The sequence below is a fragment of the Artemia franciscana genome, chromosome 10 (assembly GCF_032884065.1).
Source record: "Artemia franciscana chromosome 10, ASM3288406v1, whole genome shotgun sequence".
NCBI classification, from domain to species: domain Eukaryota; kingdom Metazoa; phylum Arthropoda; class Branchiopoda; order Anostraca; family Artemiidae; genus Artemia; species Artemia franciscana.
Genome location: NC_088872.1, coordinates 33,317,024 through 33,332,280, shown reverse-complemented (window position 1 = coordinate 33,332,280; position 15,257 = coordinate 33,317,024). Strand labels below are relative to the sequence as shown.

The 15,257-nt window shown below is 35.4% G+C and overlaps 2 protein-coding genes across 7 annotated transcripts in view; one reads left to right on the top strand and one right to left on the bottom strand.

Moving 5' to 3' along the window:
- Positions 1-15,257, top strand: part of LOC136032096 (uncharacterized) — a 438,713-nt gene that overhangs the window by 256,686 nt on the left and 166,770 nt on the right. The gene's annotated exons all lie outside the window — the stretch shown is intronic.
- Positions 1-15,257, bottom strand: part of LOC136032099 (uncharacterized) — a 70,764-nt gene that overhangs the window by 8,187 nt on the left and 47,320 nt on the right. For all 3 annotated transcript variants that reach the window (XM_065712244.1, XM_065712245.1, XM_065712246.1), the window contains exon 2: positions 14,955-15,158. In XM_065712244.1, the coding sequence (XP_065568316.1) occupies positions 14,955-15,158 (204 nt within the window). The remainder of the gene's footprint in view (positions 1-14,954; positions 15,159-15,257) is intronic.

The window sequence follows — 15,257 nt, the reverse complement described above, 5'->3', positions numbered from 1 at the left end:
CCAGGGACATAGAGGGTTGGAGGGGGAAAACAGAAATCTCGGAAACTGGAAATCTTTGAAAACGCTTAGAGTGAAGAAATCGGGATGAAATTTGATGGGAAGAATAATCACAAGCTCTAGATACGTGATTGACATAATTGGAACGGATCCCCTCTCTTTGGGAGAGTTGGGGGGTATTTCCGGTGCTTTGGTGAGTTCGGTGCTTCTGCACGTGCTAGGACGATGAAAATTGGTAGGGGGGTCAAGGACCTGCACAAATTGACTTGATAACAGTTATTTCCTCAATTCGGCCAAATGGGGGGCTGGAGGGAGAGGAAAAATTGAACAGAATTAGAGGTTTTTGACTTACGAATGGGCGATCAGATCTTAATGAAATTTGATATTTAGAAGGACCTCGTGTCTCAGAGCTCTTATTTTGAATCCCGGCAGTATCCGGTCAAATTGGGAATTGGGGCGGGGGGGGAACGGAAAATCTTGGGAAACGCTTAGAGTGGAGAGATCGGGATGAAACTTGGTAGGAAGAATAAGCACAAGTCCTAGATTTGTTATTGACACAACCTAAATGAATCCACTCTCTTTGGGGGAGTTGGGAGGGGGGCGATGTTAATTCGGAAAAATAAGAAAAATTGAGGTATTTTTAACTTAAGAACGGGCGGTCAGATCTTTATGGAATTTGATTTTTAGAAGGAAATCATGTCTCAGATCTCTTGTTATAAATCCCAACAAGATCTGGTGACATTGGGAGGAGTTGGAGGGGAAATCAGAAATGTTGGAAAACGCTTAGAGTGGAGAGATTGGGATGAAACTTGGTGGGTAGAATAAGCAAATATCATAGATACGTGATTGACATCACCGGACTGGATCTGCTCTCTTTGGGGGAGTTAGGGGGTCCAGTGTTTCGGTGAGTTCGGTGCTTCTGGACGTGCTAGGACGATGCCAATTGGTATTCGAGTCAATGACCTGCACAAATTGACTTAATAAAGTTGTTTTCCGCGATTCTACTATCTGGGAGGGCTGAAGGGAGAGGAAAAATTAGAAAAAATTAAGTATTTTTAACTTACGAGTGGGTGATCGAATTTTAATGAATTTTGATATTTAGAAGGACTTCGTGTCTCAGAGCTCTTATTTTAAATCCAGACCGGCATTAAGCCTCTGATTTTCCTTTTAAATCAATCTTTTGATACTTAGAACTTTGCTAGAGCTCATGCCATATGAGCTCTTGGCTCATCCGACCTCGTCACAAGTACCATGTGAGCTCTTAGTTCTTGTTTAAATTAATTTCTGTTCGTTTTTTATTGACACTGTTTTTCATAGAGAAAGAAAATAATATTTTCTATCTTTTAAATTTTTCTATAAGAACCCATAGTTTGGCTTGCTATTTATATGTTGGAGAAACTTTTTCAACAATTTTTAATCCTGACACAAATAGTACTGTTTATTTTAGTTTTTTACCTCCTCAAGTTGACCAGAAAAATAAAATTTAATACCGTTCCCCAAAATTTTTATCTATGCTCTTTGGCAACCTGAATACAGTTACACTCTTTTGATTTAGTGAAATTATAAGACCAGAAGCAGTAATAGTAGTAGCCCTGAAAGTTTTGACTTAATCTCCCCAGTCGTTCTTGAGATATTGCTGAGGGGTTTTATTGGCAACCATACAAACTGTATCTTTCGAATTTAGTTTTAAAGCAACATTCAGTTTAAAGCATAATGGACAAATTGCATAACTGTGGTGGGCTCATATACCCAATATCCCCAGAGACATAGTTACTGGACCATTCTACTATGCCGAACGCAATAGCTGTCTCAAAATTTTGATTGGATGTGTTTGGATAATGAATGGGATTGGGAGGGGAGCTGATTGCCCTCCAATCACTTTTGACTCTTAAAAAGGGCACTGGAAATTTTCATGTCCAATTGAATTAGCTCCTTTCAAAGTTTCAACGATCTTGCTAGCTATTAGAGAGCGGCGCTCTCTTCCCCGATTTGACCCATCAGGGGGGGGGGGGGGTTGCGAGCGAACAAGATAGTTGAGAAGAATTTTATTTACCGATAAAACAAACGATTGTTCTTCTTAAATATGACTTGTGTCTAGGGGTGTGATTCTCGCTTAGGGTTTGAGAGGTCTCGGGTTCGAATCTTGGACCACCTCAATTTTTACATGAAGACGATCCGAATTTAGATACGTGATCAATATTGAGATCGCTGAAAGATGGCAGGCGTATCAGGGACCCGACCAGATTAAATTAGAAATGTTCGCTTCCCCGATTCATCCATCTGGGGGGAAGGGGAGTAAAAGGGCGGTTAATTTGGAAAATTTAGAAAAAATGAGGTATTTTTAACTCACGAATAGGTTATCAGATTTTAATGAAATTGGATATTTAGAAGGACCTCGTGCCTCAGAGCTCTTATTTTAAATTTCCGGCCAGATCCGGTGACATTGGGGGGAGTTGGAGGGGGAAATTGGAAATCTTTGAAAACGCTTAGAGTGGAGACATCGTAATGAAACTTGGTGGAAAGAAGCTCTTGGCTCTCCCGACCTCGTCACAAGTGCCATGTGAACTCTTGGCTCTTGCTTTTGTTTGTTTTAGATTTAACAGCTTAAATAAGCTAATTCCGGCTCATTTTGAGTTTGAAACTGGCTCTGTATTTGATGGCAACAAAATGTTTTTCAAGTTTAATTAAGTGAACAATTTTTGAACAATTGAACGTGAACGAGATGAAAAATATACAGCATAACCTATGAATAAAAACGAAAGCCCTGCTAAGTAGACGTTTCATTATCAAATATTGTTATTTAAAATTATAAATCTATAATTACTGCTTTACTTGGAACCATACACAAATTAAAACATTTTGACAGACGAACGTTATGTTTTAGCCTATTTCGTCATCGGCAATTTTGAAATGATGAAAGATGGTGTGGGTTCACACCAATACTGAACAAAGTTGCATCATTAGATTTTTTACGTGTAACTTGCTGGCCTGCCTTCTTTTACTTTGCTCATTCTCTCTTAAAGGTCTTATTCGATTTTAAGGATAATGAAGGGAGACTAAGGAGGGACGCTCAGTGCGTAGATTATTGAATAAGATTATTAATATCTTATCTCTTGTTAATCTTTTTCTTATTTTTAGTATTGTCAAAACTAATTATAATTCTATTAGGCTGCAGATTAGTCAAACATAATTCGCTTTTATAGTTCAATATTTGAGCTGTTGAGCACCGTAAATGGAAACCTTGTCTCTTTGATGAAGGTTTTCCCAAGACTGCTGCACTTAAGTTGAAAAATAGTCCTCTGTAAATATTGATTTGTCTCATCAGTCTCACTCTTCTGCATTGTACTGCATTTTTAGATTTTCCCTGTAATTAAGCTCTGTGTATGCCATAATTTAGAATATAACATAGGTAACTTTTGATAACCTATTAAATAAAAAAGGCAAGTTTTTTAAGTATACTGGGGGATGTTGAAGAAAATCAAAGATGCTTTATGCGTACTGCTACTAATGCTACTACTGCAACTACAACGATTGCTACTCCGCAAGCTAAATGTATTAAGGAGAAGGTTCAAGGAATATTTAGACGAATACTGAACTAAATCAAAACGAGCTATGAGCAGGTAGATTTTCGAACTAGTGACACAGCAATATCTCCGGAACAGCTTGTAATAAAAATCCATTCATCTCCATTAAAATAAAGGTCCATTAATTCTCCAATCAAAACACTTATTAATTGTCCAATTAACACATCCAATCAAAATTTAAGATAGTCATTTTGTTCAGCATAGTTGAACGTTCCTGTAACTATGTCTCTACGGATATTGGATATGTCAACAACCCAAAGTTATACAATTTGACCATTACTAATTGTTGCTTTAAAATTAAATCAGAAGCCATTGTGTGTGTACTGGTTGTCAATAAGACGTCTCAGCAATAACCCATGAACGACTGAGGCTATTAAGTTTAAACTTTCAGGGCTGCTACTATTACTACTTCCGCTCTTATAGTTGAACTAAATCGAAAGAACGTACTCTTTACAACTTTGTATAACCCGTATATACTTAGTATCCTGGCTGTCAAAGAGCGTAGAAACAATGTTTTGGGAATGGTAATAAGTTATACTTTTCAGGTAAACTTAAGGAGGTATATAACTAAAATAAGCAATACTATGTGCGTCCAGATGTCCAAAATGGTTTATATTGTCAAAAATTGTAGAAAATTTTTCTCCAACATACGAATAGCTAGCTAAATTATAGTTTCTTATAGAAAAACAAAAAGATTTAAAATATAATGTTCTTTTTCCATGAAAAACACTATGCCGAAAAGACGGGATGATATTATGTGTTCCACATTTTGGCATACATCAAAGAAAATCGTATTTTCTTTTTTGGACTGTTTCATGGACCCCAAGCTAGATTAATGATGCTTCAAAAGGTTAAAAACCATTTCAAACAGTTCGTGGTAACGAACTGTAGTAAGGAGCGACCCGGCGCAATAGTAACCAAAACTCTAAAAAAAGATTTTTGATAACAATATTTACATCAAAAGAATTGCATTTTATTGCTGATTTCAAATATATAAGTTTCATCAAGTTTAGTCCTACCCATCAGAAGTTACGAGCCTGAGAAAATTTGCCTTATTTTAGAAAATAGGGGAAAAGACCCCTTAAAGGTCATACAATCACAAGTTTCAAGCTCATATCACGATTTTCATCAAAGAAAATCGTATTTTCTTTTTTGGACTGTTTCATGGACCCCAAGCTAGATTAATGATGCTTCAAAAGGTTAAAAACCATTTCAAACAGTTCGTGGTAACGAACTGTAGTAAGGAGTGACCCGGCGCAATAGTAACCAAAACTCTAAAAAAAGATTTTTGATACCAATATTTACATCAAAAGAATTGCATTTTATTGCTGATTTCAAATATATAAGTTTCATCAAGTTTAGTCCTACCCATCAGAAGTTACGAGCCTGAGAAAATTTGCCTCATTTTAGAAAATAGGGGAACAGACCCCTTAAAGGTCATACAATCACAAGTTTCAAGCTCATATCTACAAAAATGTCGAATTTTATATTTTTTGCCAGAAGACAAATCACAAATCACATGCGTGTTTATTCGTTTTTTTTTCTTTCTTTTCCCAGGGGTGATCGTATCGACCCAGTGGTCCTAGAATTTTTCGAGAGGGCTCATTCGAAGGGAAATGAAAAGTTCTAGTGGCCTTTTTAAGTGACCAAAAATTGGAGGGCACCTAGGCCCCCTCCCACGCTCATTTTTCCCAACGCCGTCGGATCAAAATTCTGAGATAGCCATTTTATTCAGCATAGTCAAAAACTTTATAACTATGTCTTTGGGGACGACTTACTCCCCCACTGTCCCCGTGGGAGGGGCTGCAAGTTACAAATTTTGACCAGTGTTTGCATATAGTAATGGTTTTTGGGGAGCGTACAGACGTTTTCAGGGGGATTTTTTGGTTGGGAGGGGGGTTGAAAAGAGGGGGCTATGGAGGGGGATATTTTCCATGGAGGAATTTGTCATGGGGAAGAATATTTCCATAAAGGGGGCGCAGCATTTTCATAGCATTATTTAAAAAAACAATGAAAAAATAAATATGCAAAAGTTTGTTCAACTGAAAGTAAGGAGTAGCATTAAAAATTAAAACGAACAGAAAGTATTACGCATGCAAGGGGTTCACATTCTCCTAATAGGACAACTGGGCCTCCTCCCCCTCCTTTTTTCTCAAAATCAATCGATCAATAATATGGGAAAGCCATTTAGCCAAATAAATAAATATGCAAATTTTGCTTTAAGTATTCATCTGCGGAGAGCCGAAATCAAAACATGTATAAACTAAAAAACGTCTAGAAATTAAATAAAAAACAAGTTTTTTTAACTGAAAGAAAGGAGCAGCATTAAAACTTAAAACGAACAGAAATTACCCCGTATATGAAAGGGGCTGTTCCCTCTTCAACGCCCTGCTCTTTACGCTAACTGTTTTAAAAATTAGAGTTGAGAGAAAAAGTCAAACTTTAGCGCAAAGAGCAGGGCGTTGAAGAGGGAACAGCCCCTTTTTTGCCGTAGCAAAAAACAGCAAATTTGCAGTTTCCGCTATTCGTCGTCATTACCTCTAGGATTTGAATTAGCCAGAGGGGATAGCCCCCAAATTTGGCTAGGAATAAATCACAGATTTTAATGTCCGCAGGATTCATTCCTAGTAAATAAAAGATCATAAAGTGAAAGAAACTTATCTTTCCGTGAGGGCCGAGCCTCACTAATGTATCCAAGTGAACAATCAGTCTAAGCTGTGCGAGGTAGGCACAACTGCTAATCCTTCTCTACACTAAAAAGTGTAATTAACGCACAGGCAAATTATATCCAATTTTCTCTACATACCACACTTGGCTATCGTATCTAATTTTCTCAATTCAAAACGCCAAAAATCTGATTGTGTGATAAATTCAAGTATCAGATTGCACAATTTCTGTAGTCACTGAATTAATTCATGGCTAAGGAATCAAGTTCAATAAATTCAAAAGTTCATACAGGTGTAATCCCTTTGAGAACTAGTTCAATACTGCAGCATATCAGTATACTGCAGGCATCTTCTTTGAATTAAATTCATTTTTTCGGTAATCTCGGTTATAACGTTTTTTCTGATATTATGAGAAATAGAAACATTCAGATCGAAATGAAGATCTTTAATTTTATGAATGGCTTAAGTGGCATATTATTAAGTGGCATTTATATTAATGGCATATTAAGTGGAAACTTTCAGGTCATGATGAGGGGGATGTACAACTGACGAAAAGGCAATATGCGCATACATCCTGATATGAAATTACTCCGTATACGAAAGGGGATTTTCCTCTTCAATGCCCCGCTCTTTACGCTAAAGTTTGACTCTTTCTCTTAACTCTACCTCTTAAAACAGTAAAAACCTTTAGCGTAAAGAGCGGGGCGTTGAAGAGGAAAATCCCTTTCATATATGAAGTAATTTCATATAAGGAAGTATGCGCATATTGCCTTATCGACGGTTGTACATCCCCCTCATCATGCTCTTTGCGCTAAAGTTTCACTCTTTCTCTTAACTCTACCTCTTAAAACAGTAAAAACCTTTAGCATAAAGAGCGGGGCGTTGAAGAGAAAAAGCCCCTTTCATATACGGAGTAATTTCATATAAGGAAGTATGCGCATATTGCCTTTTCGTCAGTTGTACATCACCCTCATCATGTCCTGAAAGTTTCCGCTTAATCTTCTAAGCCATTCATAAAATTACAAATCTTTATTTCGATTTAAATGTTTCGATTTCTCATAATATCAGAAAAAAAAGGTATAACCAAGATTACCGATAAAATTGAATTTGGCGTTTCAAATTGAGAAAATTAGATACGATAGCCAAGTGAGGTGTGTAGAAAAAATTGGATATAATTTGCCTGCGCGTTAATTACACTTTTTAGTGTAGAGAAGGATTAGCAGTTGGGCCGACCTCGCAAAGTTTGGACTGATTGTTCACTTGGATATATTAGTGAGGCTCGGCCCTCACGGACAGATAAGTTTCTTTCACTTTATAATCTTTCATTTACCAGGCTGAATACTGCGAATACTAAAATCGGTGATTTATTCCTAGCCAAATTTGCAGGCTATCCCCTCTGGCGAATTCGAATTCTAGAGGTAATTACGACGAATACTGGAGACTGCAAATTTGTTGTTTTTTGCTATGGCAAAAACAGGGGCTGTTCCCTCTTCGACGCCCTGCTCTTTACGCTAAAGTTTGATTCTTTCTCTTAACTCTAATTTTTAAAACAGTAAAAACTTTAGCGTAAAGAGCAGGGGTTGGAGAGGGAACAGCCCATTTCATATACGGGGTAATTTCTGTTTGTTTTAAGTTTTAATGTTGCTCCTTACTTTCAGTTACAAAACTTGTTTTTTTTTTATTTAATGAAAACAAAGGACGAGGTTCTTCACACATTTTATAAAATGATGCTCTGTGCTCTGTTTTATATTTGTGGGAAATTTTTATTGGCAGGGCTAATGTTCCACAAAGAGGGAGGGAGATATTTTCTGGCCTTGTCTTGAAAAACTATCGGAAATTAAACTTTAAAAAAACTTTTTTTTTTTCAATTGAAAGCAAGGAGAAATATTACAACTTACATTGAACCGAAATTAATTGCAAAAACTGTTTGCATAAAATAAGTTTTTAAATGGAAAGTAAAGAGCCACATCAAACCAAAAATGAGCAGATAATTTTCCAGGCGTAAAACTACCATTAATCACCATCAATAAATAAACGGAACCCAAAACGAACAGAAATTAGAATAAATAACCGAGTCAAACTCAAGACGATCAGAAATTAACATAATTAGGGCTGACACCCCGATGCCCTCTTAAGACCAGAACATAATTTGCACTTTATTGAGAAAAATGGGGATTGATAGTTTTTTATACATATACTGATATTTATTTCTGAAAATCTTTAATTTTTAAGCTATTAAAGTCAAAAAGTGAAACATTTTAAATGAATTTTGTTTTGAGTAAAGTGCAAAGTATGTTCTGGTCTCCGGAAAGCATGGTGGAGATCACGTTGAAACTTTCCGAGAATATTAAAGTTGGCCTTGGATTTTGACTTCGTGGATGTTTAAGACTTAATTAGTCTTAAAAACTTAATTAGCCGTGTGATTTGTGCGGTTGTTGTCTTGTTTTATAACAAACGTTGTTATAATAATTATTAGTAAGGAAATTAATATATGAAATTGTTACTTATGTAATGCATGAGATAAAAGATATCAAGATATGGAAAAGAATTCAAAACATTGGCCAAAATCCCAGACAATGTTTTTAACAAGTATATCTGTGACTATCAATTTAGTTTTAATGTTCTGATATTAGAAATGACCCCATCAGTGTTTGGTCATTTTAAATTATTTTTTTGCAATTTTATAGAAAATAGGTTGGCTAAATAAAGCTTCTTGTTCATGCAATCGATTTAACCATCAGTGAAGCGCAAATGACATTCTAGTCTTTTGGAGATTGGAGGTGGTGGTAACCTCAGACTTTATTCTTACTGATTTCTTTTTGTTTTAAGGTTAAATTCCATTGTTAATAAAACTTTCTGATCGCTTTAGGTTTCATTTAATTGTTCATAATGATTTCTGCTTGTTTGAAGAATCAATATTACTTTTTTAATCGACATTTTTAATTAGAGAAATCTTGACTAATATAATCTTAAAAGCAATAGTTGATTACTTTAACAAATAAAAGTAAAATAGTTGTAACAGTCGGAGTATTTTGTATGTTTTAGAAAGAGTCGAAGTTTGACTCTTTCTCTCAACTCTGCTTTTTAAAACAGTAAAAAACTTTAGCGTAAAGAGCGGGGCGTTGATGAGGAAGCAGCCCCTTTCATATACGGAGTAATTTCTGTTCGTTATAAGTTTTAATGTCGCTCCTTACTTTCAGCTAAAAAAAACTTGTTTTTTTTTATTTAATTTCTGAACGTTTTTGAATCAATGCATGTTTTGATTTTAGCTCTCCGCAGAAGAATAATTAACACGAAATTTGTAAGTTTATTTTTCTTTTTTTTTTGCCAAATGGCTTTCTCATAGTTTTGACCGAATGATTTTGAGAAAAAAAGGAGCGGGGTAGGAAGCCTAGTTGCCCTGCGATTTTTTGGTTACTTAAAAAGGCAACTAAGAACTTTTAATTTTTTACGAATCTTTTTATTAGTAAAAGATAAACGTTACTTATAAATTAGCTTACGTAACGAACTTTTGTAATCTCATGTTTTTATTACATATATGAGGGGTTCACCCCCTCGTCAGTACCTCGCTCTTTACACTAAAGATTAAATGTTGTCCCAATTCATTAAGAATGACCCCTGAATCACAAAAGCCGTAGAACAAATAGCTGAAATCACTAAAAATACTTCACCGTAAAGAGCGAGGTATTAGGAGGAGGTGAGCCCCTCATATGCGTAATAATTTCTGTTCGTTTTAAGTTTTAATGCTGCTCCTTACTTGCAGTTGAAAAAACTTTTCATATTTATTTTTTCATTGTATTTTTAATAATGCTAGAAAATCCCGCGCTCCCTTCATGGAAATTTTCTTCCCCCATAACAATTCCCTCGATGGAAATTTCACCCAACATATCCCCCTCTTGTCAACCCCTCCTCCCAACCAAAAAATCTCCCTGAAAACGTCTGTGCACTTCCCAATAACAATTACTATATGTAAGCACTGGTCGAAGTTTGTAACTTGTAGCCCCTCCCACGGGGACTGTGGGGGAGTAAGTTGTCCCCAAAGACATAGTTATAAGGTTTTTCGACTACGCTGAATAAAATGGCTATCTCAGAATTTTGATCCCTTGACTTTGGGGAAATAATTAGCGTGGGAGGGGGTCTAAGTGCCCTCCAATTTTTTGGTCACTTAAAAAGGGCACTAGAACTTTTCATTTCCGTTAGAATGAGCCCTCTCGCAACATTCTAGGACTACTGGGTCGATACAATCACCCCTGGGGAAAAAAATACAAGATCCGTGATCTGCCTTCTGGCAAAAAATACAAAATTCCACATTTTTGTAGATAGGAGCTTGAAACTTCTACAATAGGGTTCTCTGATACAATGAATCTGATGGTTTGATTTTATGGCTTTTAGGGGGTGTTTCTCCCTATTTTCCAAAATAAGGCAAATTTTCTCAGGCTCGTAACTTTTGATGGTTAAGACTGAACTTGATGAAACTTACATATTTAAAATCAGCATTAAAATGCGATTCTTTTGATGTAGCTATTGGTATCAAAATTCCATTTTTTAGAGTTTTGGTTACTATTGAGCCGGGTCACTCCTTACTACAGTTCGTTACCACGAACTGTTTGACAAGCAAGAATCATACGGAGCTTTCTAAACATAATGTCTCATTGCTTCATTCAGCCTAACTTCCATTTTTTCTTTAAAAACTGTCAAGTTTATACCGCTACAACCTTCCGTCAATAAACTGAAATCAGTGTAATAGAGAAACAAATAAAACAGGACAAAGCCAGTGTTGCTCCTGTAACATACTTATTAGTTGTCGGTGGATCATGGTTGCAGCGGTAGCCGCAACCTAGTAAAGATCGAACCACAGCCCATAGTAACCAAAAGTTAAAAAACGCGTTTTTAAAAAACTGCGTGATGAAAAAAATTTCCATCTGACGGTGACTCAGGAACGGTAACTATTATTTCTGTTCGTCTTAGAAGTAAAAGTTTATTGCGAAAAGAAATTTATGGTGATTTTGAAAAAAGCCCGAAACCTCTAGAAAATGGAGTCAGATCAACATCAAAAGCAAATCATTGGCATAAGCATGGTCGAAAACCTTATACTGGGAAGTTACAGTCCCCCTCCTTGAACAACAAGGAAAATCACTGTTTTGCATTGGTAGCACTGATCTCCCGTATTTTTTTATATTTTTTTTCTTTCAGCAGTTCTAGCGGTCTACCAGAACATCATAAAGATATACTTGATGGCTCGTTAAAAAGTCGTTTCTCATATATACGTGCTTTTTATAAATTCCTCCATCTGCAAGTGCCATAGGGTACTAAAATGGCACAATGTCTTTCTGTGCCATTTTTCAAAGGGTGGTACTAGCGGCTATCAGAACATCGTAGACAGATTTTTTATAGCTCATATAAAAAACAATGCTCATATCTACATTCTTCCTATAAGTTCCACTATTTGCAAGTTCCAAGTGGCACTAAAAACGGCACTTTTGGTGTTGTGTCTCAAGTGGAAAAGCTGAGGCTATTGGGCTAGCAGAACGTATAAGAGTGATTTTTAATGGCTCATTTGAAAGCTATTACTCATATATACGTGCTTTTTTATCAATCTTATCATTTGTAAGTGTGATATAGCACTGAAAACAACACTTTTGGTGCCACTTCTTAAGTGGAAACGCTCTGAAGTACAGAACAGGTATTATGGTAATAGTTATGTTCCAGAACCCTTAGCTAGAGGTTTGCAAGAACACCTCCCGCATGTTTCTACTCCAGGCCCCCTTAATAAGCTACTCAATTCAATTCCTACAAACACCAATATATAAAATTGAATTATTGGAGGCATGGTTCTGTTAGTGAAGCGCTGGACTTCAATTTGATTATCATGCGTTCGATTCCAGCTTGGATTTTTTTTTCAATCATGATTTGTCCCTTCTTATGCTTACTTTTCAGATAATCTTCTATTTTAGCAAAGGTGATGTGCTGTTTTTTTAAATATATCCCAGGAAGGCTTATTTTCTACCTACTACTCATATATTCATGCTTTTTATCAATTTTATCGTCCATAAGTGCCATATAGCACTAAAACGACACTTATGGTGCCATTTCTTAAATGGAAGAGTTTGGAGGCATAAAACGGTACCATTCCAATAATTATGGTCCAAAGCGCTGGACTAGAGGTTTATAAGAACCCCTCATATATACCCCCCTTCAGACCCTCTTAGTAGGTTTCATATATCACCTACTCATCTTAAAAGTAGAATATTATAGCGAAAACAAATTGACTAAAACTTAAAAATTTCAACTAAAAATATACCAAAAACAAAGCATGAATGGTCAACACTTTAGAATTGAACCTTCGAACTTCAGTCTGTGATGAAACCTATGTGCTAGTTCTAACGGCGGTATTAGAAGGGAAGGGATGTCTTTGCCCCCTTAGCTTTTTACTCCTGCCTAGGTTTTGAAAAATACCTTTTTTCAATCATTCAATTGGAAAAGGCACTTTTTTCATTATAAAAGGGAGGGGAAAACAACCGAAAGCATATTTTTTGGGGAATGTGCTATCAAGTCAAATTTATAAAAACGATTAGGTATAAATATAAGCTTTTAAATGAACCTTTAAACGGCTCTCTTTTGTTATAGTAGCCTTCTAGTTTCTGCTAGTCTGTAGGTGATTTATAAAACCCTGTTTTCATTATAGCTTTTTCAGTCGAAGTCGGAGGAGTAAAAACAGCTTTTTGCTCATCGAAAAACAAGCGTTCCTGAAAACCATATAGTGTTTTCTGAAGCATGGATAATGAACTTTATTTTATAGACAGAAAGTTTTTCGTAGCTCTCAAGATTGTTTGCATTGTTTTCTAGAAGTGACATTAAAACTCAAAACGAACATACATTAATCCGTATAAATAAAAAAGATCATGGCAGCCTTGTTTCTACATTAAATTTTAATCGAAAACGAACAAAGATTAATTTAAAAAAAGTTTTTTTTTCAACAAACAAAGTTTAATCGCAAAATAATATAGGAGTTTTGGTGCAGTAAAAGCAAACCGATTAAGGTCACTTTTTACCCAATAAAAATATTATCAATCCCTTTTAGGATCAATCCCTTTGAAGATAAAGCAACAATCCATTTTAGAATTGTTGCTTTATTTTTATTCTTACGTTTAATTTGGTATCACTTCCGCACAATGGCTCAGTTTTGGCTCAGACTGGATTTCGTTTTCAGACTTCAGACTAGGTTCTGCATAAGAGTCATGATTAGTTTGTAGACAATTTCCAAGTAAAGCCATCTTGATAATATTAGGACTATAGAATTTGTATCATAGCTTGAAATTCACTACTGTTTAAAGAGAAATACTTAGATTTCCAGGGTTCATATTATGTCTCATTTGATCTTTATTTTAAGTAATATTAAAGTATTTTTCTTGGAATTTCAGACTGTATGTTTCTCACTTTTGGTATAATAGCTGGCGAGACCAAAATGTTACCTGCTAAGTCAATCCAAACTTTCTGTATGCTGTTTAATTACTTCGCGGTTATTAAAAAATATTTAATCTTACGCTTATGTTTTTAAGATAATTTTAATTGTATACTGAAAGTTATTGATGTCACAATTGGTGCAATACTACAAAAAGCTTTATAGATTTGTTTATTGTTATCAGGCTACATACTCAGTTTTGACTCCAAAATTAATATTCTCTGTTTTGTATACTTGACTTTTGTGTTTTCAGTAAAGCGCTAGTTTTGTATAATCCTGAAAGCATAGGAAACATAATTAATTTGATTTATTTGTTTTATATATATATATATATATATATATATATATATATATATATATATATATATATATTAGATAGACTGTGAAGTAATGATTTTTTCCGTTGTAAGTTTCAACTTCGCTCTTCATTCCCTCGGAAAAACTTTTTTTTTTTAAATTGGTATTTTAAAAGATATATTTTCACCCTTGTTTAAAGTCCTCACTCAAACAAAGTAATTTTTAAACGGGGTAGTTCCTTATAGCCTTTGCAAATAGAAGTGTAAAGCCACAATGGCAAGGCAATGGATTAAGCTGTCGTCTTGCGGAAGTCGATTTAACAACCCTTGTTTAAATGTTTGTACATCTTTGACCAATATAAATAAACGGCTTTTATTTATTTATTGATCGATGGATATGGATCTGTGGAGACAAGACCGATATAAAGCTCTAAGTGATTCTATTCAATCTCAAGTTATATCGTAGTAATTAAAACTGAAAAAGATTTTGTTCCTTATGAAAAATATAAGATATATACTAGCTCAAAACGAGGCGGTGCCTGTTTGTCATGAGACTCTGCTTTTCACTCGCAGAAAAAAAAACGTAGAAAATGGCAATGTAACGATTCAATCCCAACCTAATGTTCGTTCAAAAATCGTGTCCCCCGCTGTGGTCTGCATACCTCTTACTGCGAAAAAAAAAAATTAGAAACTGGAGAGAACTAGATCTTCAGGGGTTAGAATTGTTCCAAAGGGATTATAAAGTACTAGAGACAGGATTACTCAGATAAATTGAAAGGTGAAAAAATTTAAAGCGCTTTAGCTACAGGTAGAATAACAGTCTTCGATCAGAAAAAAAAGAGTAAAGGCAGCAGTATACTTAAACTAAGAATCAGTAGAATGCATTTGGGGTTTTCGTCAAGGAACCGAACTAAGTGTCCATTTTTAAATATGTGTCCTTACTATTTACCTGAGCTGTTTTTGGGCTTCATCCCAGAGGCTCGTGTATCCCGATTTATTGCCGTAGTTTTTCAAATGCACTTCCTTCAATCTTTCAGTAAATTCAGACATCTGTCCTTCAAATTTAATCATCCAAACAGCTCCAGTAACAATATCACTTCCCAAGAAGCAAAGAACCAGGTACCAATAAATTCTAACTAACTTTGTATCAAGCCTGGAAATATAAACGAGATCAGATGACAGAAAAAGTGACTTTGCTGTAAGGGTAATGGAATCATTTTTTGGCTCATTGGAAACTTTTCAAGGTCAAATG